The 25,853-nt window shown below is 39.4% G+C and overlaps 1 protein-coding gene across 2 annotated transcripts in view; it reads left to right on the forward strand.

Moving 5' to 3' along the window:
* Window positions 1-24,833, forward strand: part of LOC144694437 (ubiquitin thioesterase ZRANB1) — a 92,590-nt gene extending 67,757 nt beyond the window's left edge. For both annotated transcript variants that reach the window (XM_078564848.1, XM_078564849.1), the window contains 4 exons: window positions 441-561; window positions 18,238-18,367; window positions 21,631-21,860; window positions 22,793-24,833. In XM_078564848.1, coding sequence (XP_078420974.1) covers window positions 441-561; window positions 18,238-18,367; window positions 21,631-21,860; window positions 22,793-23,011 — 700 coding nt within the window. In that variant the 3' untranslated portion in view covers window positions 23,012-24,833. The remainder of the gene's footprint in view (window positions 1-440; window positions 562-18,237; window positions 18,368-21,630; window positions 21,861-22,792) is intronic.
* The last annotated feature ends 1,020 nt before the right edge of the window (window positions 24,834-25,853 follow it).

Consider the following 25,853-nt stretch of genomic DNA (forward strand, 5'->3'; position numbering starts at 1 on the left):
AAAAAGCAATTTATTTATACTTTGAGACTTTTTGGATGAGCTAAGGAGCTATTTAAATGCTAGCTTCCTGTTCTACTCTTTCCTGATCTTCTGGACCATCTATATTTCCTTCTTAATTATACATTGCCTAACTGTAACCTCATTTTGTAAGTTGGAGGAGGTCGTCTGTTTCAGGAAAATTGTAGTTTCCATTGCATACAGTGCATTCTAGTTCATAGCGTTCTGTTAATGGGTGGTTGATCGCCCATTTACAACATATTGTAGGTTAACTGAAAAGGCATTTGCATGCATGAAAGAAAATAAACTGTTAATATTTTACCATGGAAGAGTTTTAGTGTTGGAAGTGCACGTTAAAAACTAAGAGTTTATTAATTACAAATGCAAATTTCCAGTGTTGTATTCTGTCTTAATGTTAAATCACCTTTTTTACCCCTTGTCAGGTTTTATATTCGCTGGAAAGAATGGGAATCTTGGTACTCTCAGAGCTTTGGGTTGCATTTCTCACTGCGAGAGGAGCAATGGCAGGAGGATTGGGCATTCATTCTCTCCCTTGCAAGCCAGGTATATGGTCACTTTTCTACTGTCTTCTACAAAGATCTGAAAGGTAGATTTATTTTTGGTTGTATAATTTTTCATTTTAACCACTGCCTAATTTTTTTTAATGGATACTGAATAAAGTTTTTGTCTGCACTAGAGTGCTGTTTTTGGCTGCAGCCCAGAGCTTCAGTTGGAGTTTGGTGACTGAGGGAGTTCAATTGATTGGATAAAAAGAAATAAAAGAAAAAGGGAGGCTTATGGCAGATACCGAGGGCTTAAAACAGTGGAAGCCCTAGAGGAGTATAGAATGTGTGGGGGGATCTTAAAAAGGAAATTAGGAGAGCAAAAAGAGGGCATGAAAAAACATTGGCAGGTAAAATAAAGGAAAATACAAAGTTATTTTACAAGTACATTAAAAGTAAGGATAACTAGGGAAAGAGTTGGACCCATTAAGGATTGTAGCAGTAATTTGTGTGTGGAACTGGAAGATGTAGGTAGGGTTCTAAATGAATACTTTGTGTCAGTGTTCACAAGTGAGAGGGACAATGTGGGTATGGAAATCGGGCAGAAGTTAATTTAACAATTAACTAAAAGTTGCTGTAAGGGTTGGAAGAAGGTGAGTTTTAGTTCAGCCTTAAAATGGGGCTCATACAGACTCTGCTCGCAGCTGCAGTAGTTAATTAGATAACTGGCTTAATCAGGTTTTCAGTGGCTGGGTTCAGAGAGTATAAAAGTAGGCTATCTTATAGTGCTGACTTTGTCTACACTGGTGTGCTGTTTTTGGCTGCATTCGAGTGCTTCAGTTGGAGTTTGGTGACCGAGGGGGCTCTGTGTGAAGGGAGGAGGGAGGTGCTCCTTTCTTTTTCTACCTTCCCTCAGAAGAGCGGTGGCCTTGGTAAGTAGAAACTGGTGAGTAAATTACAGTAGTGTAGTATTTTTAAACAAGTTGCTATACTTGGATTTAACTGAGAAGCACCAGGAATAAGGGGAATTTAAGGCCAATATAATAAAGTATTATAAATAATCCAAAGTAGAATAAAGTAAACGTAAGGGAAGTAGATTTAAGACATGGCAGGGCAGCTCAGTCGAGTGGAATTTGTGTCCTGTGACATGTGCGAAGTCATGGACGTTACTGGTGTCCTAGCTGACCACATGTGTAGGAAGTGCTGTTAGCTGCAGAAACTTGAGCTCTGGGTTTCAGAGCTCGAGCAGCAGCAGGAGTCACTGGTGCATCTGCGAGGCTGAGAGCTATGTGGATAGCAAGTTCAGACAGATGGTCATACTGCAGCTTAAGGGCCTGGAGACAGAGGGGGAATGGGTGACCACCAGGCAGTCCAAGTAGGCAGGTCATGCAGGAGTTCCCTGGGGTGCCGCTCACAAACCTGTTTTCTGTTTTGGAAGCTGGTGAAGGAACGGGTTCCCTAGAGGAGTGCAGTCAGAGCCAAGTTTGTGGCAGCACGAGCAGCTCAGCTGTACAGGAGGGACGGAAGAAAGAAAGAAATGATAGCAAATTCATTGGTTAGGGGAATAGACAGGTGTTTCTGTGGCTGTAGATGTGACTCCAGGGTGGTATGTTGCCTCCTTGGTGCCAGGGTCAAGGATGTCGCAGAATGGCTGCAAGACATTCTTCTGGGGGAGGATGATCAGCTAGAGGTCGTGGCCCACATTTGTACCAATGACTTGGGTAGAAAGGGGAATGCAGTCCTGCAATCAAAATTTAGTGAGCTAGATAGAAAATTAACCAGCTGGACCTAAAAAGTAGTAATTTCCGGATTACTGCCAGGGCGATATGACAGCGAGTAACGAAATAGGAGGATAAGGCAGATAAGTGCGTGGTTGGAAAGGTGGTGCAGGAGGGAGGGCTTTCGATTCCTGGGACACTGGGACTGGCTCTGGGAGAGATGGCACCTGTACAAGTTGGACAGGTTGCACTTGAACAAAGCTGGGACTGAGTTTCTTACGAGGTGTTTTGCTAATGCTGTTGGGGTGGGGGGGCTTTAAACTAACTTGGCAGGGGTGTGGGAACCAAGAAAAAATATTAGAGAGGAATACCAGGGTGTACAAAATACTGGGAGAGATAGATAGCACTAGTATAGAGAATAGTAAGTTAATAGGTAAAGTTGGGGCAAGGGAGAAAGTAACAAATCTAAATCAAGGTTGCTATACGTGTATGTGAATGCACAGAGTATAGTAAATAAGATTGGGAAGTTACAGGTGCAGATTGCCATGTGGAAATGTGATGATGTGGCAATAACAGACCTGGCTCAAGGAAAGGCAGAACTGGGTGTTTAATATCCCTGGGTACAAGGTGTTCAGAAGAGATAGGAAAGGAGGGGTGGTGGTATTGGTTAAGGAGAGCATTGTAGTGCTGGAGAAAGAGGATGTCCCAGAGGGTTCAAGGACAGAATCAATTTGGCTAGAGCTAAGGAACAAAAAGGGTGCAATTACATTGCTTGGTGTAGTCTATAGACTACCAAATAGTGAGAAGGCCTTAGAAGTACAGATCTGCAGGGAAATTAGAGAGATGAAAGCATTATAGCATAGTTATAATGGAGTCTTTAGTTACGCAAATGTAGACTGGGACAGTGGTAGTGTAAAGGGTGGAGCGGGGCAAAAGTTCCTAGATTGTGTTCAGGAGAATTCTCTACAGCATTGTGTCTAATCCAACAAGAAAAGATGCACTGTTGGATCTGGTTGTTGGAAATGAGGTGGGCCAAGTAGATCAAGTGTCAATGGGGGAATGTTTAGGAGGCAGTGCTCATTGTATTGTACATTTTAGGATGATAGAAAAGGACGATTGCAATCCAGAGTAAGAATAATTAACTGAACAAGAGCTGACTTCGATGGGGCAAGAATGGAGCTGGGCCAAATGGACTGGAATGAAAGATTGGCAGGAAAAACTGTAGCTGAACAATGGGCTCCCTTCAAAAAAGAATTTGTTCGGGCAGAGTCAAGGCATGTTCCATCGAAAGGGAAGGGTAGGGCAAACAAATCCAGAGCTCCTTGGATGAAAAAGGATATTGAAATTAAGATGAAGAAGAAAATGTGCTCTTATGACAGGTGTCAGGTAGAAAATACAATTGAGAACCAAGAGGAATACAGAAGGTTCAGAGGGGAGGTGAAAAAGCATTTTAGAGAAGCGAAGAGGGATTATGAGAAAAGACTGACATAAGGGGAATAGAATGTCTTCTATAGGCATATAAATAGTAAAAGGAGGAGTAGGGCCAATTAGGGACCTAAGAGGAAATTTGCACATGGTTGAAGGGGCCATGGCTGAGCTATTAAATGAATACTTTATATCCTTCTTTGCCAAGGAGGTAGATGCTACCCAGACCATGGTGATAGACGAGGGAGCTCTGTCAATAGAAGGGTTTAAAATTGAGAAGGAGAAAGTGTTGAATAGACCGTTGGTACTTATAGTTGACAAGGCACTGGCACCACATGAGATGCGTCCCAGGATATTGAAGGAAGTGAGAGTAGAAATTGCAGGGGCACTGGCCATAATTTTCAGTCTTCCCTAGACTCAGGGTGGTGCCAGAGGACTGGAGAATTGCAAACATTACACTCTTGTTCAAGAAAAGCTAAAAGTATAAGCCCAGCAATTACAGACCAGTCAGTTTAACTTCAGTGGTGGGCAAGATTTTAGCAACAATTATTCGGGATAGAATTAGTAGTCACGTGGGAAAATATGAGTTGATAAGGAAGAGCCAGCGTGGATTTCTAAAGGGGAAGTTGTGTTTAACTAACTTGCTGGAGCCTTTAAAGAGGTAGCAGAAAAGGTCGATGAGGATAATGCTGTTGATGTGGTGTACATGGACTTTCAAATGGCATTTGACAAAATGCCACACAACAGACTTCAGAAAAGTTATTGCTCATGGAATAAGAGGGACAGTAGCAATGTGGATACAAAATTGGCTGAAAAATAGGAAGCAGATGATAATGATCAATGGATATTTTTTGGGCTGGAGGAAGGTTTGTAGTGGAGTTCCCCAGGGGTCGGTATTGGGACCCTTGCTTTTCCTGGTATATATTAATGATCTAGATCTTGGTGTGCAGGGGACAGTTTCAAAGTTTGCAGATGATACGAAGCTTGGCAGTGTTGTGAACTGCGAGGAGGATGGTGTGGAACTTCAAGAGGACGTAGACAAGTTGATGGAGTGGGCAGATAGGTGGCAGATGAAGTTCAATGCAGAGAAGTATGAGGTGATGCATTTTGGTAGGAAGAGCATCGGCAGGCAATATAAAAAGGGTGAAATTTTGAAGGGGGTGCAGGAGCAGAAAGACTTGGTAGTATATGTGCATAAATTACTGAAGGTGGCAGGACAAGTGGAGAGCAGTTAATAAAGCATACAGTATTCTGGGCTCTCTTAATAGGGGCATAGAGTACAAGAGCAGGGAGATTATGCTGAATTTATGTAAGAAACTTGTTAGACCTCAGCTGGGGTATTGTGTACAGTTCTGGGCGACACACTATAGGAAGGATGTGAACGCATTGGAGAGAGGGTGCATAAGAGGTTTACAAGAATGGTTCCTGGGATGAGAAACTTCAGTTATGAAGATAGATTGGAGAAGTTGGGACTGTTCTTCTTGGACAGGAGAAGGTTAAGAGGAGATTTGATAGAGTTGTTCAAAATAATGAGGGGGCTGAATAGAATAGACAGCGGGAAACTGTTCCTGCTCGTAAAATGGTCTAGGATGAGAGGGCACAGATTTAAAGTGATTTCAAAACAATCAAACGTGATGCGAGAAAAAACTTTTTCACACAGCGAGTTGTTCGAGTCTGGAATGTACTGCCTGGAAGTGTGGAGGAGGCAGGTTCAATCGAGGCAATCAAGAGGGCATTGGAATAGGAACAGCAGCGGTATGGGGAAAAGGCAGGGCAATGGCACTCGGTCATGATGCTTATATGGAGAGCTGGTGCAGACACGACGGGCCGAGTGGCCTCCTGTGCTGTTTAAAATTTTGTGGTTCTGTCAAAGCAAGGCTCTATGCATCTAACTTAAAATGGGAAGATCTTTCAGAGCTGCCGGTTTAAATTGCTTTTGTTTTAACAAATGAATCTGAAATCACCATCTATTTAATACAGCCCTGTTGTTAATTATCAAGGGGATGGCTTTTACAATCCGATGGAATCTAGAAATTGACATAGTAAAAATTGATTTTACATGCAAGTTGTTCTGAATAGAGTAGTTATTATAGAATAAAATAATCTGCAGGGTCCCGATGAAACCTGGAATCATAACTCCCTTTTGCCAGAAGTGGATAATTTGAGTAACGCATTTATTATGGTAATAATTTGGGGGTTGTTACGCCCGCGTCATATACCTTATGAATTTATGAAGAAGACGGACATTTTTACTTTTAAAAATCAGCAGGGAATATGGACAATTTGCCTTGACAAGCTGAACTCCAGGGGTCAAGTTACCTTTTGTGTTTTCTGTACAGAAAGGGGGACTGATTCATGTCCGGGCATGTCTCTGGGAAGCCACTTAAATTGCAAACTACCATCCCCAGGTGCTGATGACTACCCCCCTCCATTTCAATTAAAGTGACTCAGATTAACAATATCTAATAGATTTGCTGGCCTCATGGAGATGGAAATGCAAATAACAATATTCGGAGGCTATTCGTTAATGGGATGTTGAGGATTTCAAACATTCCCCAAAACGTGTGACAATTGCTTAGCTCATCAAACCACTTATGTGGACAATGGGAACACCAATGCTGCAGTCACATGACGGAAACTGGCTTGTGGTAAGAAAACACCTTAATTCACAAGGGCAGATCAGGGCAGGCAGTCTGGGATACCAAGTTTACAGATGGAAGATATCTCACCCAGAAAAAGGAAGAAACCTGCTGTTAAATTCACTCACAGGCAGAGAAGTGGGGCTATTCTTTACCTGCAAATTACATCTTCACCACTACAGGGGCTTAATCACAACTTCAGCTGGTAAAACCAGAAATCTGCTGTTGCATGAAGTAAGCCAATGAATTCATCACCGAAACTATTTAATCTCCACTGTCTTCAGTTAACCAAGAGAGGATCTGCAGGCCTGCAACGTGTACAAATGAGAACTGATAATGACATTGACTTTTGGACTCTTGCGAAAATTTAAGTGCGTGTGTGTGTGTATATCTTTTGTGAATGAGTAAGTGGGTGCCTTTGCGTTTACATTTCAGGTGTTGAGAAAACAAACATTTGTTCTTGTAATTTAAACCTATGAGAGAGCCTATCCGGTGTTTGATCTTGAGTCACTACTGAGTTAAAACACTTCTCTGGAATACATATTGTTGTGGTCAATCGAGGTGGAAAAATGGAGTAATTATCCCACATCTCCTTTATCCGTAACAGATTGGGAGCTCAAGTCCTATTACAAACATTAGGCAAAGAATAAATTGGAAGTGGAAGGTGAAATTGGCCACTGCAACTAAAAAAAGTAAATTGGTCAACAGGTTTTCTCAATGTTTCACTGTGTTATGTGCTTAAGATGGCCATGTTCAATGCCAAAACCTTTGTAGACCAGGGTGACGTAACTTGGGCTGCATTAAAAGCATTAACTATTGAGGAACTAAGAGCTGTAGTCAAACAGGTGGAAGTAAATGTAAGACCAAAAACAAGGAACCCTGAATTCGTCCAAATTCTAGCTAATCAGTTTGATGTTGAATCAGAAACAAAGGAAACAAACATAGAACCAGAAATTGACAGAGTAGCACTGGCTAGAATCCAAACAGATGAGGAAATTGCCATACGGAAAATAGAATTAGAGCTCCAAAGAGAAGAAAGAGAGGGAGAAATGGAAGTACAAATGCCAAAGGAACAGGAGGAAAGAGAAATGCTGTGGGAGACAGAGATCCGGCAGTTTGAGCTGGCAAAGGAAAAACTGAAATTGGATAATGCCAGAACCCATAGCAGTTCACATACTGATTCGGATTCAGTGCAAAGCTTTGATTTTTTTGCAAAACTTGTGTTAGTGTCAAAATTTAATGCAGAGCAAGTTGAATCGTGCTTTACTTTGCTTGAGAAAATCGATAAGAGGTTAAAATGGTCAGAAGAGTCATGGACCCTCCTTTTGGAGGGTGAATTAGTTGTGAGAGCTTGTGAAGCTTATTCCAAGTTGTCAGAGGAGAGCACTGTGGACTATGAACAAACAAAAACTGCCATTTTAAATGCATACGAATTAGTACCCGAAGAATACAGTCGGAAATTCAGAAACTCTGGGCGAAGGCCTGCACAGACCTATTTTGAGTTTGAGAAAGAGAAAGATCAAGATCGCTGGGTAAGATCCCTCAAATTAGATGTCTTAGGAAAACTTGCAGTAGGTAATTCTATTGGAATAATTTAAAAATCCCAATTAACATTAGATTTCATTTTGAGGTGCAAAGCTCAAACTGCTATAATAGCGATGACTATAAATTCACACACAAACCTTTTAATCCAGGAAAACCCTTTCCTAATAATCTCCAGAGGTTTGGGAAGGACAGGAAGTGGGAGAGCAATAGGAAATGGGATAATGAAAGGGCAGAAGGCAATGCAGAAATAAACTCGAGAGGAGGAGAATGGATTAGAAAGGACAGACTAGTCCCCAACTTTAAAAAGGTGAAATTGGGAGTGGAGAAGCGAAAGGGTCTTGCCCAATCTGCTTCCATTGCAGCAAGCCTGAACATGTAAAGGCAGACTGTTGACATTGCAGGGGTAAACAGTGGGGGGTGCTCTGCGGTTAAAACGGTGTCCATGGCCATGAAAGTTTTAAGTTTAGGAACAGACCAGGATAGCTAATGGGTGATGACCTCTAATTAGATGTTTTAGGAAAACTTGCAGTTGGTAATTCTATTGGAATAATTTAAAAACAGTATCCCAACCAACACCTCGCTATCCTGAGAAACCAGGAAAAGAGAAGCATTCTCAGAGATACTGGTTGCACTCAAACTTTGCTTGTGGGAGGAGATGGAGATTTTCCACCCGAAAGCAGAGTGAATGCCATGTGAAGGACTTGCTGGGAAATGATTGGAGGTACTTTTATTCAAAATGTATTTGCAGAGTAACTTAGTTACAGGATTAGTAACAGTTGGAGTGATTCCAAGCTTGCCCATGCAAGGTGTAGGTCCATGTAATCTGTGTATAGGGTAGTGACTTGGCAGGATGCTGGATAACCCCCAAAGCCTCCGGAACAGTCTGAAAAACTAAGTTCTGCAGAGACTGATTTGAGGAAATTTCTGCAAGGATCCAACATGGAGACAAAGCCATTAGAATTGATGCAGGCTGAAAGAGAGCCAAAGGAGGGAAAAATACTGAAGTAAAGGCAGCAGACATTGAGAGAAATGCACCAGATGTGTGTTTAGCAGACACCACCTTTAAAAATTTAAATAGGGATAAACAAAGTTCTCAAACTAGCAAGCAGAAGTGAGTAACATGCCTCACATAGGTGAAGTGCCCCCGTGAGTGTAGTGGATTCTGAACAGGCACCTGGAGGTATTGAAGTCTGAGGACATGGGATAGATTGGGGAAAAACCCATTCCAGAAATACAGGAAAGAAGGTAGTATGCAAAAAATTAAAAGACTGTGGTGAAAACCACATGGGGATTGAAATTGAAATCAGTGTAGGTTTACTCACTGAGTCAAACAACCAGATTTTGTTGGTTCCAAATCCCAGGCCATCTGAACCTAGCAACTTAAACTTAAAACCCACCACGAATAAAGTGCCGGAGGATGGAGAGCACCGTATGTGCTGAAAGATAGTTGGTCACCTAAGTGATCCTTGAAATAAGAATTACTAATTTGCCTGAAACTGAAATGTTAGCCCATGGGTAGTGGGAACAGCAGTTGAAGGGTTAAAATCTTTACAGGTGGACTAGAGGATCGCAAAACTGACATCTTTAGGTCGCTGGTTCATCTCTGGCTCGCGGGTGCCTATGTCCTTTGGAGAGGTGGTGGTAATGTCACTGGATTAGTAATCCAGAGGCCCAGGCTAATGCTCTGAGGACATGGGTTCAAATCCCACCACTACAGATGGTGGAATTTAAATTCAATTAATAAAAAATAAAATGGAATTTAAAACTAGTCTCAGTAATAGTAGCCATGAAACCATTATTGATTGTCTTTAAAAATCCATCTGGTTCACTAATGGAAATCTGCTGTCCTTACCTGGTCTGGCATATGACTCCAGAACTGCCCTCTGAAATGGCCTAGCAAGCCACTTAGTTGTACCTGCTACAAAGTCTAAAAAGAATGAACTCCCTCCTTACCTTAACAGCACTGTGGGTGTACCTACACCGCGTGGACTGCAATTCAAAAGGCAGCTCACCACCACCTTTTTGATGGCAATTAGAGATGGGCAGTAAATACTGGCCTAGCCAATGACGTCACATCCCATGAATGAATAAATTTTAAAGGTTATGCTTCAAGCAACAAAGGGATCGACAGGCTGAAATAATGAAAACTTGGCATAGTAAGCACAGGAGAGAGGGACAGCTCTTCTCACCAAGTGGTGAACTCAAGAAATCATGTCAACACCTAGAGATTTAAAGGTGGAAAAGGCATAGAAGGCACCAAGTTTCGTTTCCCTTTTTTCTAGCCTTCCTAACTAAAAAATACTACAGCCAAAAAAGGGAAAAAATTGCCTCATCTTAAGGGATGATTTGTAACCCAAACACTAAACAATCAAATTCACAAGTAAGCTGGGAAAGGTTTATTGACAATGACCTTGAGGAGTGCTTGGGAATGAATTGTGCGTGAATGATTGCTATTGTGTATCTTTCCCTTCTGTTATGTAGCAAAGGAAAATGAAATGTCGGGGATTTTCATTTTTTCCCTTTTTGTGCGGATATGTTATGCCCATGTCATATGCCTGTGAGTTTATGAAGATGATGGACATTTTTACATATAGAATATAGATAATTTACCTTGACAAGATGGACTCCAGGGGGTCAGGTGGCCATTTGTGTTTTTTGTACAGACAATGACTGATTCATGGCATGTTTCTGGGAAGCCACTTAAAATACGAATAACCTTTCCCAGATGCTGATGATTACCTCCCTCCATTTCATTTAAGTGATTCAGAGTAACAATAACAGACTTTGCTGGCCTCATTGAGATGGGAATGCAAATAAAGGTATTCGGAGGCTCTTCATAACTGGAATGTTGATGGGGATTTCAAACATTCCCCATTGTGTGACAGTTGCTGAGCCCATCAAATCATTTGTGTGGACAAAGAGAGCAACAGAAACCTGCTTGTTGCGTGGAGTAAGTCACTGAGAGTTCATTGCCAGAAACCTCCAACCTCCATTGTCTTCAATGAACCAAGGGAGGATCCTCAGGCGTACAACGTGTCCAACTACCATCTTGAAAACTGATAGCACCAGTGACTTTTTGGACTGTCTTGGAAATCTAAGTATGTTACATCTTTTGTAATATTTTCATGTGTCATGTGTGAATGAGTGAATGGGTGCTGTTGTGTTTATATTTCAGGTTATGAGAAAATAAATGTTTATTCTGTTAGGCTTTCTCATAAATTTAAACTATCTTGTGTCTTTTCTTAGAAGCCACAGCACTCGAGGTTAAAACACTTCTCTAAAATACATCTTGTTCCGGTCAGTCGAGAGATGGAAAAAGGGGGAAATTATCCCACATCTCTCTCCTGTCAGTAGTAGGGTCATCTGGATGAATGTATTTGTGTGAATTGAGAACAGGAGACATGATTGTAATTTAAAAGCCATGATCCTAATTATAGAATAATTGTTTTAATAAACTGTCTATAACACTGGATGATGATTCATAGCATTCTGTAAGTATGGAATGAGCAAGTTATAATGTAGTGAGTAGCAGAGGATTGAAGTTGATCTAAGGACATAATGAAAAATGTACCAACCCTGAGCAACACTCTAAACAATGGAGCAGTGTTTCAAATACTTTAGTTGGCATTCTTGCTGTGAGTGCTATAGTTACTCTTTAATAACTTGATTATGACTTGAGTTATTTCAAAACTCCTCAGTTAAGTTTTGCAGCCAGCTCAAAATCATACTAATCAGTTACTAGGTTTACTTTGGGTAAATAAATTATATCAATGTTTAAAATGTATGTTCAAATATTTGCACTTGAAAATAGACTTTAGTTTTCCAACAAGGATGGAAATTCTGTTAAATCTTCAGGCTAATGTGAATAGTTTGGGAATTTTAAGGTATTGTGGAAAATAATTTGATTCTTTAAAATTTGAAGCTTTTTAAGGTATTCAATGGATTTTTTTTGTTTAGGTTGCAATGCTTTCCAGTAACTTTGCATCCATTTGAAAACTGTTTCTGAAAACAGCAGTGATTTCTTGTTAGTGAAGTCGATTGTGGCATGAAATGGTCTACTTGTACTCGACTTTCAGACTAAATTGATAGACTTTTTAACTATTGTTTTGCTTTTTATTACCTGATAAACATATTTATAATTTGGGCTGTGGGCATTTAGCTTTGTCTTGTTTTATTTGTAACACTGGAAACAAAATCAAAAATACAGCCACAGCACTAGGCATGTAATTAATTTTCAGTTCAGTATGAAATATCTCAAACTGAAGAGATACAGTTTGTACCACAACCAACTGCTTTTATTTCACTTTCTATTAATTTCTGAGGTTTAAGTTGATCATTGAGGTGGTTGGAGCATGTTATCATCCTAGACAAGACCCCCAAGTTCTTGGTAGGATACAATTGTTTTGTTTAAAGTAGACAAAGTTTGAGATTTAAGACACTTGTTCAGTCAAGAAAGCTACAAGATTCCACAGGTTTTGAACAAAAATAAACTTTACTATACAAGGTCAGAAAAATAAAACTTTACAATATCTATCTTATACTTAACATTCAGGTTAATATGAGGTACATGTGAATTCTCAAGCAAACTGGTGGAACATATCATACTGCACAATAAATATCAAAACAGATTCCACTGTTTGCTCATCAACCCACCCAGACATCAGTAACACTGAGCCGACCAATCTCACTGAAATTTCATCTTTCTCGCAAGAGTTTCCAATCTTCACCTTCGAATTCTCTCCAAAAGTTGCTCCAACTCGGACAGCTTCAACGACTCCTCACCTTACAGGTTTCATTCTTGTCTCCTGAGATTCTATTCCCCTGGATTCCTGAGTCTACTCTCCAGCACCAACTCAAGAACAATTTCAGCTCTTCAGCCATGCCAAGCAGAATGTTACTGCTCCAGACGTACCTCTGCCGCAACAGTCTGCAGCATGGAGTCATGAACCTTCCACTGCTGTCTTGGATCTTCAGGACTTCTCTCGCGCCCCCTTCAATTACCAAACTCGGACAGCATTGACATTGGTCCACCTCGCAGAGTTTCAGTCTCTCCTTTGAGATTCTGTTCCCTTGAATTCCCGAGTATGTCCAAACACCAAATTACAGGCACAACTTCAGATCTTTTGGCTGCACCACGCAGAGCCCTACTGCCCCAATGGCCTCTTCAGTTACCAAGGCTTCTCCTGAGACCTCCTCAATTAAAATCTGCTCCCCGCAGCCCTTTCTCTAATTTGGAGCCTGTTTCTCTGCTCCTCTTTTTATTTCCTTAACTGGGGCCTGTTTCATCCCTTGCCTTTGTCTCTTATCTGGGACTTTCTTTTGGATCTCTCCCAGTTCTCTCTCCCCTGTTTGGGACATCTGCCTGTCCACCTCCCTTGTCCCTGCCTGGGACACTATGGCGGCCCGCACCTGGTCACTTGACCTGGGTGTTTCCCACTCTTTTCTCTTTATGTGCAGGCAAGTGGGGCCTGCCCTGGGTCCAAAGTACGTAAAGATGTAGAACTGCAAATGCAGCACGCTCCCAGCCTGTACATGTGCATAAAATCTGAATCCGTTGGAAGCTAAAGTTCCCAACCTCTGAGCTCGACACTAAGGTAAGTTGGGTTTCATAACAAGCAGCGGAGATGGTGGTGCAGTGGTAATGTCGCTGCTATCGTAATCCAGAGGCCCAGGCTAGTGCTGCAGAGTTTTTCCAGCATTTTCATTTCAGATTTCCAGCATCCACAGTATTTTGCTTTTATCTTAGCGCTCCAGAGGTATGGATTCAAATCCCACCACAGCAGCAGGTGGAATTTAAATTCAAACCATTAATAAAAAATCTGGAATTGAAAGCTAGTCAATAATTGACCATGAAACATCGGTAAAATCCACCTAGTTCACCAATGTCCTTTAGGGAAGGAAATATGCTGTCCTTACATATGACTCCAGTCACACAGCAATATCTTTGACTCTTCATTATCCACTGAAATGGACTAATGAACATGGGCAATTATGGATGTGCAACAAATGCTGGCCTTGCCAGCACCCGCATCCCATGAAAGAATAAAAAATAATTTAATTTCCAAATTTTTCTGCTGAATGCTTAACATTGTTTTATAGATATAGGGAGGAGAGAGGCCATGGAGTGATTTGAAACCAAGTATGAGAATTATAAAATTAATACTTTTCTTGATTAATACTTCAGGCAATCTGACCCATTACTCACTCACCAAAATTTGGAGGTTCTAGTTAAAAGAACATAGACAGAAACAGCCAATGAACTGTACCTCTGGAGTGCTGCTATTCATGAAATTTAATGCTAGCATGTTAATGGAACTAAGTGTTAAACAAAGAAGGATTCTTTGTAATTGAACCGTCACTTATCAGGGTAGTTTTAGTATCAATGGGTCAGTTAATGTTTAAACAGTATTTCAGTTGATCTTCAAACTTTGTGGACGCATTCATTTCAATGTTCTAATTTCAGTATTCCGCATGGCTGGGCAGAGGCTTAAATTTATGGTTGCTTAGCCATGTCCAAATAAATTTGACCAAAACTTTGGCTAACATTATTAAATAATTGTATATTCCTTAACTTGAATTGTATTTTGTTGTTCTTGGATGGCAAGTGTAAAAAAAAAATTCAGGAAACCCTAATGTGGGTTTTCAAAAGACTGGATCTCAGTACCTTTAACTGGATCATGTGGTTTCATACAACTACCTTTAAAAGTGTATTGCTGAATTGGACACGTATTTGTTTATTTCTGTGCGCTTGCAAAATCGCTCCTACCAAATTAATCTCTATTTCAGCACATAACTTAATAAAGTAGTGACTTTTAAGAATTCAGCACTTGAGATTTAGTTATTTACTAGGTGTGGTGGTAAAATAAAGCTTCATGATCACCTGTCTTTAGTAATTTCATGTGTAGTAATGCAATTCTATGGAGAATTCTCTGGATCCTCCGTTTATATATTCCAATTTAAAATTCATTTAAGTTGATCATGCACTGCAGGAGAACAGAAACAAGTACAGAAAACAACTTATGTTAAAGGCGTTATATAATGCTTCACAGGAGCATCAAGACAAAGTATGAACGAGCTACACAAGGAGATATTAGGTCAGGTGACCAAAAGCTTGATCAAAGAGGTAGGTTTTAAGGATCTCTTAGAGAAGGGAGAGCGAGATAGAGAGGCAGAAAGGTGTAACAATGGAATTCCAGATACTGGGGCCTAAGTAACTGAAGGCACAGCCACCAGTGGTGGAGTGCTTAAAATCAGGGATGCACAAGAGGCCAGAATTGGAGGAGTACAGATGTCTCAAGAGTTGTAGAGTTGGAAGGGATTACAGATATAGGGATGGGAGAGGCCATGGAAGGATTTGAAACCAAGGATGAGAATTTTGAAATCAATATATTGCTTGACTGGGAGCCAATGTAGGTCAGCAAGTGCAAGGGTTACAGGGGAATGGAACTTGGTGCAAGTTTAAAACATGGGCAGCAGAGTTTTGGATGACCTCAAGTTTAGAGTGTAGAATGAGAGAGAAACCAACTAAGAGTGCGTTGGAATAGTCAAGTCTAGAGGTAATGAAGATATAAATGAGAGTTTCGGCAGCAGGTGAACAGAGATGGGGTCAAAGTCGGAAAAGTGGAAATGGGCTGTCTTGGCGATGGACGAACATGAGGTTGGAAGCTCACCTTGTGGTCGAGCATGACACCAAGGTTGTGAACAAACTGTTGCTGGGAGAGCGATGGAGTCAGTAGCTGGGGAATGGAATTAGGAGAGGGCACTGTAAACAATGGCTTCAATCTTTCCAACATTTAATTGGAGGACATTTCTATTCATCCAGTCCTAGATATTGTATAAGTCTGATAATCCTGCAATAAAGGAGAACTTGAGAGAGGTGGTGTTGGTGAGGTGGTGGTGGTGAGGTAGAGCTGGGTGTTGTCTGTGTACTTGTGAAAACTAATACTGTGCCTTCGGATGATGTCAGGAGCAGAAATGGGAGGGGGTCAAAGATAGACCCCTGGATACAGATGTAACAGTGCATGAGCTGGGAGAAAAATTGCAAGTGATTCTTTGGCTGCAATTAGATAGGTAAGAATTGAACCAGGTGAGAGAAGTCCCAGCCAACTGAGAAACATTGGCAAGGCATTGGAGGAGAATGGTGTAGAAAACTGTGTCAAAGGCCACAGGCAGGTTGAGAAAGATGAGGGAAAGTTTACTGAAAAGGAAGATTGGATTAAGGGAGGAAAGAAGTGGCAAAGGAAAATTCAAAAGTAAATGTAAAATTTTACAATTTTTAAAATCTCCAATACCTGAAGGATGAGATTCATACATGCAGTAGTCAGTTTTCAGTTATTGAGTGGTTGCTTGGTAGTCATTAACAGTAATCACATCATTAGAAGGGTGCTTAGGCTTGAAATGACAACTTAACTTTGTGATGAATTCAGTTCATACCTACCGTGCAAGTACAGAAATTTCATGCCTTTCAATGGTGAAGCAGATAAAAAGATGTGTTTGCAAAGCTAATGCTTTCTCAAGTTGAAGCATTAGCTCAAAAAACAGCGAGCGTCATTAGCCTTGCTGTTACTTTGACAGAAAATTATGTGCTATTAAAAATCATTTATTCCAAAGATTATGGAAGGTATGATTGAGGGTTAATTTGCAGTTCCAAAGAAGAATTCCGATTCTGTTATGTAGAATATAATGGAAACCCTGAAGCGACTACCAGGTAATCTTATTGATGAGTTAATTTATTATTTTAACAAGTGATCTACCTCAAAATAAAGTTGTGGCCTGTGGCTATTTTCTACAGTATTAACTTAGTGGTTGGAGGGGTAGCTTTGTCTTCACTTTGTTTATTCACACCAGGTGTCTTGAAGGACATCCCCAGGCTGTCACAGTTGATGCATGGTAATGTCCTTGCTTTACTCACTACAAATATATATGAATTTAATATGAATTGTCTTCTATAACCTGTGATGAATAGGTCGAATGATTCTGACATTTCATCAAGTGGCTGGATGGCATCCTAAATCACAAATGAAAAGCTAAGAGTGCCTTGTGCCAGAGGTACCCATTGAGTACAAATTGTTTGACTGTATCTATTGGTTAAGATCTCAACAACTGATATCAGATTTCCAAAACCAAACTGTTTATTTTGTGATCTTTCTACCACCCCAAGTATCCATTAATACTTGCTGCAGTGTCGTTTTAAATGAGTGAAATGAGGTCTGGCGTGTTGCCATGTGTTGTTGTCAGTGGAAGGTTTTTCACTTCAAAACAGGTGTTACTGACAGCTTGGACATTTCATGCAATTGATTTATGATGACATGGTCATGAAGGATTACAAAAATAATCCTCAATAGATTAACAAGAAGTAATGTCTGCTAATGGTGTAAATTTATATTTAGTGTATGTTTGTTGCAAGAGTAGCAATGCTGCTTCCTGATCAAGAGGGACTGCCAAACAAGAAAAAATAGGTTTCAGAAGTCAGGGAAATAGGACACAACTTTTTGACAAAATTTCTACATTCTTTTTAAATCCCGAGAACCTTCTGAGAAATTTGTATGTTACATCTGCATAAAGTTCTGATTGTAGCTGGATTATAATAATGTTTCACCACACCCTGTAAATTATTTCAGTGCTTAAATCTATATTTTAATCTAAAATGGGTATGTTGGAAACTTTCAAACTATATATAAAAACAGAAAATGCTGGAAAAACTCAGCAGGTCTGGCAGCATCTGTGGAGAGAGAGAGAGTTAACGTTTCAAGCCTGTATGACTTCTTCAGAGCTAAAGTGGGAATGTGATGAATTTTATACTGTTTAAGAAGGGTCGAACAGGTGGTGTAAAATAGGAAGTTGGGATAGGTGGGAGCTCAGGAGAGATTGACAAAGATGTCATGGACACAAGACAAAAAGGGAGTGTTAATGGTAGTGTTAACGACCCAATTCTCCACAGGGCCATCTGTCACTTTCTATGTTGTGCTTTCATGGGGTGCTAACCCTTGTTCAGCTATTAACACATTCTGCTATCTTACCTTTATGCCACTATCAGCGCCTTCTTTAGTCTTTAACTAACACTCACTTTAACAAAGATGTCATGGGCACAAGACAATCTCTTCTGAGCTCCCATCTATCCCTGACCTTCTATTTTGCTCCACCCCCTCTTAAACAGTATAAAATCCATCACATTTCTACTTCTCATTAGCTCTGAAGAAGTCATACAGACTCAAAATGTTAACTGTTTCTCTCTCCACAGATACTGCCAAACCTGCTGAGTTTTTCCACTTTTGTTTTTATATCAGATTTCCAGCATCTGCAGTATTTTGCTTTTATTTAAACTATATATGTCTTGTCCATCTTATTCAAAAGAAAAATCAATTTTTGATTTGAAGATTTAACACATTGCATTATTTTGACTCATTGCAGCCCGGAGCCAGTCTAGAGCAGACCCACATCTTTGTTCTAGCCCACATTCTTCGCCGACCAATTATAGTCTATGGAGTGAAGTACTACAAGAGTTTTCGTGGTGAGACTCTAGGGTATACACGATTTCAAGGTAAGTAATTTAAAAATATCAAAGTCAACTTGTCCAAACCTATTCCAAGAGCTGCTTCAAGCACTGTTATCTTAACTTTAAGTAGAGTAGCTCAGGTTACGTGCTTCAATCTCTGGAGTAGGGTTTGAATTCATGACCTTCTGATTCAAATGAAATTTCTACCATTGGGAGGCTGATAATGAAGTGATGCTGGATGATTCTTGAGGCAAAAATAGTGGAATGGGTCACTACTCAATTTCCTGTTCCCACTCGCCTAGGTGGACAGTATCTGGAAATTTGGCATTGCTTGGGAGAAATCCACTCTAGCTCCTCCTGCATTCTTACTACATGGCATGCATAGGTCTTGCACTTCCCTCAATTTGATCTACTGCATTCGCTGCTCCCACTGCGGTCGTCTCTACATTGGAGAGACCAAACGCAGACTAGGTGACCGCTTAGCGGAACGGCTTTGGCCTGTCCGCAAGCATGACCCAGACTTCCCTGTCGCTTGCCATTTCAACACCCCATCCTGCTCTCATGCCCACATGTCCATCCTAGACCTGCTGCAATGTTCCAGTGAAGTTCAGCGCAAACTGGAGGAACAGCACCTCATCTTCCAATTAGGCACTTTACAGCCTTCCAGACTTAACACTGAGTTCAACAACTTCAGATCATGAACTCTCTCCTCCATCCTCACCCCTTTTTGATCCCCTTTTTTCAAATATTTATTAATTTTTATATATACATTTTTTCCATCTATTATTATTTTAAAAATTTATTTCCATTTATTGTTTTATCGTCACCTTTTAGTCTATTTTGATCTATTCTGCCACACCATCTCCACCCCCACGAGGGCCATCTGTCACTTGCTCATCCTGCTTTCTACTCTTAATGTCACCATTAACACCTCCGTTAGCCGGTATCACCATCATCAACACCCCTTCGACGTTTTGTTTATGACACCTTTTGCAATCTCTCCTTTGCCTCCACCTATCACTGGCCTTCTATCCAGCTTCATCTGTCCCACCCCCCTTAAACAGTATATATTCACCACATTTCTACTTCTCTTTAGTTCTGAAGAAGAGTCATCTGGACTCGAAACGTTAACCCTGTCTTTCCCTCCACAGATGCTGTCAGACCTGAGCTTTTCCAGCAATTTTTGTTTTTGTTTGATTAAAACAATGAATGTTGACTGTACTGGCTCCTTGGCCAAGCTCTTATTCAGATGCTGCCTCAAGGCTCCCTTTTGAGAATTGACCAATTTTAGCAGTGCTTCAGCATAATTTCCCATTATTCACATCCCTCACTAATTTACAAACCTAGACAACTCCCAACTCCATAGTAATTTCCAAAGAATATTGTAGATTAGTTAAAAGAACAACAGAATTGTAGAAAGTTGGCTTAATTAAACGTTTCCTTATTTGTAATGCTGGATAATAATTTTTAATACAAAAATGACAATAGGATTAGTCTGTAGTGTAATAGGTTGTATATTTAAGTTGTCAAGTTTAGTGGGACAAGAGATGTGCTAGGGCCTCAACTATTTACAATCTACATCAATGATTTAGATGAAGGGACTGAATGTATGGTAGCTAAATTTGCTTATGTGACAAAGATAGGTAGGAAAGTAAGTTGTCAAGAAGAGGTAGAGAGTCTGCAAAGGGATATGGACAGGTAAAGGGATTGGGCAAAAATTTGACAGATCGAGTATAATGTGTGAAAATGTGAACTTGTCCACTTTGGCAGGGAGAATGGAAAAACAGTACACTATTTAAATGGAGGAAGGTTGCAGAACTCGGTGGTACAGAGGGATCTGGGTATCCTGATATGACAGGCACAAAAAGTTAGTATGCAGGTACAACAAGCAATTAAGAAGGCAAATGGAATGTTGACATTTATTGCAAGGGGAATGGAATATAAAAGTAGGGAAGTCTTACTGCAGGTGTACAGGGCATTGGCGAGACCACATCTGGAATACTATGTACAGTTTTGACCACCTTATTTAAAAAAGGATATAATTGCAATGGAAGCAGTTCAGAGATGGTTCATTTGACTTATTCCTGGGCTTATCCTAGGAAGAAAGGTTGAACAGGTTGAGCCTATACCCATTGGAGTTTAGAAGAATGAGAAGCGATCTTATTGAAACATATATCCTGAGTGGACTTGACAGGGTAGATACTGCAAGGGCGTTTCTACTCATGGGGGAGACTAGAAGTTGTGGACACAGTTTAACAACAAGAGGTCTCCTTTTTAAGGCTGAGAAGAGAATTTTTTCCTGAGCATTGTCAGTATGTGGAATACTCTTCCCTAGAGGTCATTGAATTTATTCAAGGCAGAGTTAAGACAGCTTTTGATAAAACAAGGGAGTCGAGGGTTATGGGGGGCAGACAGGAAAGTGAAGTTGAGACCACAACCAGATCAGCCATGATCTTACTGAATGGCAGAGCAAGCTTGAAGGGCCGAATGGCCTACTCCTATGTTTCCTTCCGATGTTCCTCTAATTTTTGCAGAACATTTGGATAATTGCTTTGTCTAATGCTTAATTCATATACACCTCTTACTACTTTATACTCAGCAGACGCACACACAGTTCTCCAATTAATCAAAGTTTTTGAAATGTGTGGTTGGTAGTTTGGATACTATTAATCTTTGCATCAATTCTGTGGAACAAAGATTTCAAGCACGTTGTTTGTCCAGCCTAGAACAAGATTTTTCAAATATGTAGTTTAGCCCCTGAGAACAGATGGTATAACTATAATTGGGTAAGATTCACAAAATTAGGGCTGAAATTTTGATTAGCTTATTTAACCTGATTATAATCATCTAGTTATATTTGCATCCTTCCCTTCCAGCACCACCCTGCCCGTTAAGAATTTAACCTTGTGCCCTGTGAATTTTTCCAGCTATGTAAGTAGGAGTGTTAAAGAGCAGTTAGGCACTTTGAAAAGATGTGTGGGGGCAATTTTGGAAATTGCAAATGTTTTATTATTCACAAATTATTTCAAAATGTGTATATTGTGAGGAAAGCAATGAAGCACATTATCATGGAAATATGAATAGATGGTGCACCCTAGAATTCTCCAGGAGATCAACAAGCATTTTAAAAGTTGCATAGATACATGGTTATAATGAAGGATAGCAAATGTTAATAGTGGCCAAAAACAGGAGTATGAATGCATGACATTATAGACTAATTAATCCTGTATTTATGATGGATCTTATTAGATTACAGTTAATATTGAATTCAAATTTATCTACTAATATGACTCTCTGCTCCTCCTCAGGTGTGTACTTGCCTTTGCTATGGGAGCAGAGTTTCTGTTGGAAAAGCCCTATAGCTCTGGGGTATACAAGGGGCCATTTTTCTGCACTGGTCGCTATGGAAAATGTTGGCTATGACAATCGAGGTGCTGGCGCCAACCTAAATACAGATGATGATGTCAACATTACCTTCTTGCCACTGGTGGACAGTGAGAGGAAGCTATTGCACATTCACTTCCTTTCGGCTCATGAGGTACGTGCAGGTTTGGTGGCTGTTTTAATATCCAAAAGTGCACCACATTCCATTTTTCTTTCAGTTTTTGTTAACCCAGATCACTGTAGTTTTAAAATGCTTCAGATAATCCGAAAATTTTATGTCAATTTATGCAGTTGTTCATTTGTTCATGTTCTATTACTTTGGGTTGTTGTAAGTATCATAACTATATATAGGATTCAGTTAGTGAGTAATAGATAATTTGTTTTTATGGAGAATTTTAATGAATAATCATAAGCTGAATGTGATTTTAAAAATGAATGAGATTGGCAATGTAGGCGTACAGTGCATTTGAGATGCATAAATTTTAATGTTGAAAAACACCAAAGTATTTGCTATTCTTTCTGGAACAACTTTACTGCAATAATCATAGACAAGGTTAAATTAAGTAACTAGTTTGCTTTGAAACTAGTTTATTTTAACTTTAATTTCAGTCTTTTATAGCTAGTGTGATCTATTCCACTTGTATCCTTTTTTCAATGTAAAACTTCCTCATTTTCCCTCTATTTTGAAAGTAGGAACAACTTTTCCTTCTCCAAATGAGATATTTGATTAACTAAAAACAGGGCGAAAAGGTTTTTTAAATCTAGCTGAATTATAAAGATCTAAAGATTAACCTTGCCTTACCAGGTCATGATTTTGGTGGCATAACAGGGAAAGGTTGTTGAGAAAGAAACAGCTTCAAGAAGACCAGTGTTCTGACATGAATCAATTTGTTTTTGTTTAATATTAGAAGTTTATAAATGTTATAATTAAATGAAGTTAGTGTCACTTGGACATTAAACCTCATCTTATAATTTAGTATTTTGTTGCATTAGATTTGAGACTTGATGAGTGATTCAGGGCATCATTGGCAACCCTATTGTTGTTAAGTTATAAATTTATTGAAATAGCTGAAATTTTCTTCACAGATCGGTAACGAGGACCAGCAGGAGAAGCTACTAAGAGAATGGCTTGACTGTTGTGTCACTGAGGGTGGAGTTCTCGTTGCACAGCAAAGGAGCTCCCGTCGGCGCAACCATCCATTGGTTACACAAATGGTGGAGAAATGGTTGGATCGTTATCGGCAGATACGACCATGCACTTCTCTTTCAGATGGTGAGGAAGATGAGGAGGAGGATGATGAATGATGCTAGGTATCTGATGGAGTCATGGGCATTACTTTGCTGAGAAGCCTGCAGATTGGACTCTTCTGGTTTGTCGTGCATCATGGAAAGTTTGGATACCAAATAGAAGTCACGTTTGAGGTCTGATCTTTGGCAACAAAAAAGGCTGATGTGTTTTGCCATGTTGAAATCAGAACTGGCGTGGTTGGACAACAATAAACTATGAATGCTAAATTTACTTTAATATTAAGAGAAAAAGCTTTTTTTCCCCCCCCCCCCCCCAAACTGTACATCCTTAGCTATAAATGTACTGCATGTGGTTGTGTAAGAACTGTGTAACAGGGAAAGAACTATACCAGCATCTAAAAATAATTGAATTTATATCGGTTTCCTAGCAAGGGCACTAAATCTCCTCGTTTCCGATTCCGGTTTGTTCCTTCTAGATTTATTTTATTATAGCCGTTTACAGTCTATAGTCAATGTTTTCAAAATACTTGTACATGTGTTCTTTTGAGAGAGAATTTTATGCCAAATTGTGTTGCTGAGGGACAGATGACAGGTTGTGTACTGGGGTTTGAAGAATAAGGGGCATCATGGATGGCAAAAACCATCATGAGAACAAGTGCATGGGTATTCTCTAAAAAATGCATTAGGATTGAATACTATAATGAAGTAAAATCTCTAAGGAACAAAATAGAGATGTTGGGTTGTGTTTGGAAAGTGTTCACCAAAGTATTGTCTTTGTTTCTGATTTTTTTTAAAAGAAACTTTACTCTATATAGTATGGAGTCGGCAAATTATTGTTTTCGAGTTTGCAGAGGTCATACATGTTCTCATCTCTTCACTAATGTTCACTACTACAAATCTAGTTTAGACCCTGAACTCTGGCAGTAATTCTATTCTGATAAGCCTATTTATTTAAAGTGACCTGGAGACATGAGGTACTTTTTCCCCATAAAATTAAGTTCAGAACCAATTGTGTGGATTTTGTTGATTGTTTACTCAACCCCGATGAAGAATTTCATGTTGCACAAATACATACTCTTGCTGTGAAAATGTTGCTGAATGTGCTGTTGACTTTTTTTTGTCTATGCAAATGCTGTGCACCACTGCTAAGCCAAAGGTTTCGACTTAACAACGTTATTATATTGCAGTTGCATGTGTCTCACTGAAATTTTATAGTTCTATTCAGTACACTTTTGAACTTGACAAGAAATACTTTATCTTGGTAACATTCTAGGCATTTTATGCAAATTGAGTTTTCTTTGTAATCCCTAATGTTCAGTACTTGTCACGTCAGCAGCCAGACAAATTAAACTACATTGATGTGAAATATTTAGATGAGTTATTTTCTGAAGAAAACTGCAATTTTCTGTTTCAAAAGATAAAATTGGAAATATAAGCAAAGTGTACATTAGGCTCAAAGTAATTCCAAAATTGGGAGTGAGATTTTTAAAAAATGTTTTATGAGAGTTATTCAAGACACCACCTTGGGTTTGAGTTTTAATTCCTCACATGGCTTTGAGGTATTAGTGCATAATGTAACTCTTTGAATTGAGATACACCATGTATTTGTTCTCAGGCATGCACTTGACCTCCCTGTTAACTGTTATGCATTAATATTTTCTCACGTTGAGACCTATGTACACCCACAATATCTTCAGGTGATGCATCCATGTAAAATTTTAAGCACAAGACTGGTGAGGATAACTGGATTGCAAATGCAATATGAGAAATGCTCTTTATAGGCATGATTTTATAATTTAAGTGTTTTCATTTTTTAAATATGGAATATAATGTGCATTGGGGAATCACTGAATATTAAAAAGAAATTCATCTGAACCAGCTTGGGCCACAAGTGGAATATTTCCATTATACACATGATAAAGGAATACGTGCATTTTCAGTATTTGTTCTGCTGTCATGGAAGAGAAAAAAGCTACAATATAATGCCTCTAGAAATGTCTGTTATTTTCAATAGATAGTTTATTTCATTTGGGTAGGGAACTTGCTTGTATGTTTATAATTCCACTTACCTTATTTTTCCTTGAATGACCTGCCATCTTTTAAAAATGTTCTATGTGCTGCTGATTTAATTATGCTATCATTCTGCTCCCTCTACACAGGATGGCAGTAAGCAAGTGGGAACGTTTAACTGTAAAGCAGGACTTCCAAATCTAACCCTTTCTTTAGACAGAAATTACATCTCAGATATGTTGATTAAAGTGATGATGTGTTCAGGTTTGTGGAGAAAACCATGGTCAGCAATTAACAAACTAGAACACTTGAATATTCATGAAGCGTCAGTGTCAAATTGTGTCATTGAAGAAGTTGTCTGACATTCATTGGATCCGGGCATGTAGCTAAGGGATGCAATTTTGTTTTTCTTTGTAACCTGTACCTGAGATTGTGTAAGCTGATCTCGATATTTTTATTATGGGAGTTGTGTGGACTGAATCCATTATAATGGAAGGACATCAGATGCAAGTAAATGTGAACTCTTGAAGAGGGAGATCAGAGATATCAAATTTACTGAGCATCTCTTTGGATATTGCTGGCTGGCTACATTTAGAAGGGGTAATATTGTATTTCAAATTTCAAAATAAACTATTTAAAGTCCCAAACAAATACTTAAAGTGAAACGTCACTAAATTGAAGCTGAATTTGTAAATTGGATAATGAATTGCCCACCTAAAACAAAATTAGTTAAATAGTGACACTGGGTATATTTTTAGTATTAAATTTGCTTTTTGAGATCCTTGTTCAAGATGTCTTGAAGATGAGTATATATAATGCCTAAATTAATAAACAGTTTCTTGCAGTTGCTTGCAAGTCTTTTCTATTATGAAGAATATGGTTCAAAAAT

This window comes from Cetorhinus maximus, chromosome 20 (genome assembly GCF_964194155.1).
Source record: "Cetorhinus maximus chromosome 20, sCetMax3.hap1.1, whole genome shotgun sequence".
In the NCBI taxonomy this organism is placed as follows: domain Eukaryota; kingdom Metazoa; phylum Chordata; class Chondrichthyes; order Lamniformes; family Cetorhinidae; genus Cetorhinus; species Cetorhinus maximus.